The sequence below is a fragment of the Camellia sinensis genome, chromosome 8 (genome assembly GCF_055761805.1).
Source record: "Camellia sinensis isolate YWXY chromosome 8, ASM5576180v1, whole genome shotgun sequence".
Taxonomy (NCBI): Eukaryota; Viridiplantae; Streptophyta; class Magnoliopsida; order Ericales; family Theaceae; genus Camellia; species Camellia sinensis.
The window spans coordinates 156963479-156966835 of record NC_138968.1 but is presented as its reverse complement, the minus strand read 5'-3'; the positions used below and the strand labels follow the sequence as shown (position 1 = coordinate 156966835).

The following is a 3357-nucleotide window of genomic DNA, read 5'->3' as shown; positions in this document are numbered from 1 at the left end:
GGCAGTGGCGGTGGTGGTGGTGGCGAGAAGTGGGTGGTGGTGGCTAGTGGGTGGCAGGTGGTGGCTAGCAGGTGGCTGGTAGTGGTGGGTGGTGACTGGTGGTGGCAGGTGGTGGTGGTAGGTGGGTGGTGGTGGCGGAAGACGGTGGTGAAAAATGGTGGCGGGTGGTGGCTAGTGTTGGGTGGTAAAAAAAAAAAACTCAAAACTCAAAACGGAAACACATTTTTTGAGTTTACATTTTTTGGCTAAATTTATAAACTGAGACCGCTGATTTATAAATCAAAAATTTACCAAATAAGTTTTTATTTGAGTTTTTAAATTTTTTATAAATATAAGCAGAAAACTGAAAACGTAAGTATTACCAAACGGCACCAATGTAAATATTTCAGATACTTTTATTGTGTGAATAGAATTCTTAAATTAAATCCCCAAAAAAATAAATAAATACATGGAAAAGTCCAAATCTAATTTGTTCAAAAAGAAAAAAAAATAAAATAAAAAATACACACACATAATTCACACCCTGAAAATATAAGAACAACTTGAAGTGGAACTCAATGAGAGAGTGACATTTGTCTTGCCCTACGCGGTTCGTTTACAGGCCGCAGGACAGTTCAACGAACCTTCACTTGCTTCCGAGGCCAGTCTAACTTGCAAGCCCACCACTCCAACAAATGCTATATATATATGAGAGATTTATATCAATCTAATATAAGATCTAGCACTAGACTACATTATTCCAATACTATTTCTTTGTCACCTTATTGTTATTCTAATATTAACTTCACATTCAACACCATGGCTTGCTCTGCAAAGCAATCCCATGCAATTTTCACACTTTCCAATCACTTCCAACCACAATCCTTAGCTTCAAAACCTCAAAACCTCCCAACATTTCCCTCAAATTTTGATAAAAAGCTAGCCAAAACCAATCTTTTAGCCCCAAAACCTCTCCACATATTGTCGTCTCTGCCAGGTTTCAAAAACTTTGATGAATCAAATAATACAAAACCACGAGACTCATTAGTTCCCTGCAAGGCCTACGAAGCCCATCATGTGCAACCAATACAGATCAACATTGAATTAGATGAACACACTCGAGAAGTTGCAGCTCAGAAGCTTAAAATTGGTGTCTACTTTGCAACATGGTGGGCTTTAAATGTGATCTTCAATATATACAACAAGAAGGTCCTCAATGCCTTTCCATTCCCATGGCTCACTTCAACTCTCTCCCTCGCAACCGGGTCTCTCATGATGCTTGTTTCTTGGGCTACGAAGATCGCCAAAGCGCCAGAGACCGATCTCAACTTTTGGAAAGCTCTGTTTCCCGTAAGCAGAGAGGATGGGTTTTCAGATTTTTAAAAATTGGTTCATTTGGTTTTTCATATATTCATCAGTGTTGTTGTTTTGTAGGTAGCTGTGGCACATACAATTGGACATGTGGCGGCGACAGTGAGCATGTCAAAGGTTGCGGTTTCATTCACTCACATCATCAAGAGTGGTGAGCCCGCATTCAGTGTTCTGGTCTCTAGATTTCTTTTGGGTGAGGCTTTTCCGGTGCCAGTTTACCTATCGCTCGTGCCAATTATCGGTGGCTGTGCTCTTGCTGCTGTCACTGAGCTCAATTTTAACTTGACAGGTGAGAAACAAAACAAAAAAAAAAATTATCATATGCTTTCTGAATTGTGAATTATGATTTGAGTCGGTTTTTATTGATCTTGAAACATTTTTCTATAATGACAGGGTTTATGGGGGCAATGATATCGAATTTGGCATTTGTGTTTCGGAACATATTCTCGAAGAGAGGGATGAAGGGGAAGTCTGTTGGTGGGATGAATTACTATGCTTGTTTGTCTATGATGTCTCTTTTGATTCTCACCCCATTTGCAATTGCTGTGGAGGGTCCACAGATGTGGGCTGTAGGCTGGGACAAAGCTATCGCCCAAATTGGACCAAATTTCATATGGTAAGAACAGAAAAGAAGTCTACATGCACAGAATTTGAAAATTATGTTTTTACCTTTGGCATCATAGTGAAATAATCTTTTTAACTTGTGGTTCTGAATTGTGTATTATAGGTGGGTGGTGGCACAGAGTGTCTTTTATCACCTGTACAACCAAGTCTCATATATGTCCCTCAATGAGATATCTCCCTTGACATTTAGCATTGGCAACACCATGAAGAGGATTTCCATCATAGTCGCTTCAATCATCGTCTTCCAAACGCCTCTGCAACCGATCAATGCTCTTGGAGCTGCCATTGCAATCTTTGGAACTTTTCTCTATTCACAGGTAAATTTTTACTGTCTCTTTGTGAGATGAATATGACTGCTCATGGCATATTGATGGTGTGTCTTGTGAGGGCTTAAATTTCCATGTATTCACTCTTGGGACCAAAAACATCCATCTAGTCAAATAAAACATGTGGACAAATTGTTCCTCTGTTTGTATGCTCATGAGTTGTATCATTGTCGAACTAGTAGTGCCATGGGCATATACAAAAATCAAATAAACGTATTTAAAAAAATTTCTTGTGTGGATCATATTTGTTCTGAATGTGATTTCCACCACACCCAGAATAAGTTTCACACAATCTCATCATTGGGTCATGAATTTTGTATAAGATTGTGTAAGAATAGACTGTTTGAAAGAAATATTCATGAAAATAACTAATATGCTATTACCAAATGTTTATGCAGACAAAGAAGTGAGAAGGTTGGGGTCAAGGAATGTTTAACTTGGAGTAAAATTGAAGTTGAAGAGTCAAAAATGGAAGGTTTCATTTTGAGCCATAAAATCAGAACTCAAGATGATCAACATTAGACCAGCACGCCGCGATGGGAAGAATAGTAATAGCATTTGGCACTAGAAGCAAATAGTTTAATTTTGGGGAGAGAGCAATTAAATATATTTTCCTACGATGTAATGTAAGAAACAATAAAATTGTAGAATTCTAAATTATGTATATCTTTTGTATCCTTCTTATTTATTTTTCTCACTTTCAATCTTCTCGGATCTAAGGGTCATGCTATGAATTGTATATCATATAGAAATTATGATATTTGTGTTACTAGATTTTTTTCGATCATAATTAAAATATTAAAAAAAAAAAGAGCCATAACCAAACACTATCTAAGGTATAATTATAAGACATTTCTAAATTATAACTAAAATAATGTTATAACTAATATTATAACGAATCATAATCAAATCATAGTTAACACCACTATGTCATAACGAGCATATCCAATGGGCTTTTTAAAAGGGAGGAGAATCCCCTCTAGTCTACTAGAGGGCGCTATTCGGGTCCGTGAGACTCACAACGGGTCCTGTTTTGATGATATGAATCGTGCATTTT

The 3357-nt window shown here is 37.5% G+C and overlaps 1 protein-coding gene across 1 annotated transcript; it reads left to right on the top strand.

Moving 5' to 3' along the window:
* Positions 1-634: 634 nt before the first annotated feature.
* LOC114289253 (glucose-6-phosphate/phosphate translocator 2, chloroplastic) lies at positions 635-3069 on the top strand. The gene is made up of 5 exons (XM_028232917.2): positions 635-1329; positions 1414-1639; positions 1744-1966; positions 2078-2291; positions 2699-3069. The coding sequence occupies exons 1-5, from the start codon at positions 688-690 to the stop codon at positions 2708-2710; spliced, it is 1317 nt and encodes a 438-aa protein (XP_028088718.2). The 5' UTR covers positions 635-687; the 3' UTR covers positions 2711-3069.
* The last annotated feature ends 288 nt before the right edge of the window (positions 3070-3357 follow it).

Coding starts and splice junctions, on each gene's coding strand:
- LOC114289253 (XM_028232917.2), top strand. CDS start 688: ATGAGAGATTTATATCAATCTAATATAAGATCTAGCACTAGACTACAT. Junction 1,640..1,743: donor GCTCAATTTTAACTTGACAG/GTGAGAAACAAA, acceptor CTATAATGACAG/GGTTTATGGGGGCAATGATA. Junction 1,967..2,077: donor ATTGGACCAAATTTCATATG/GTAAGAACAGAA, acceptor TGTGTATTATAG/GTGGGTGGTGGCACAGAGTG.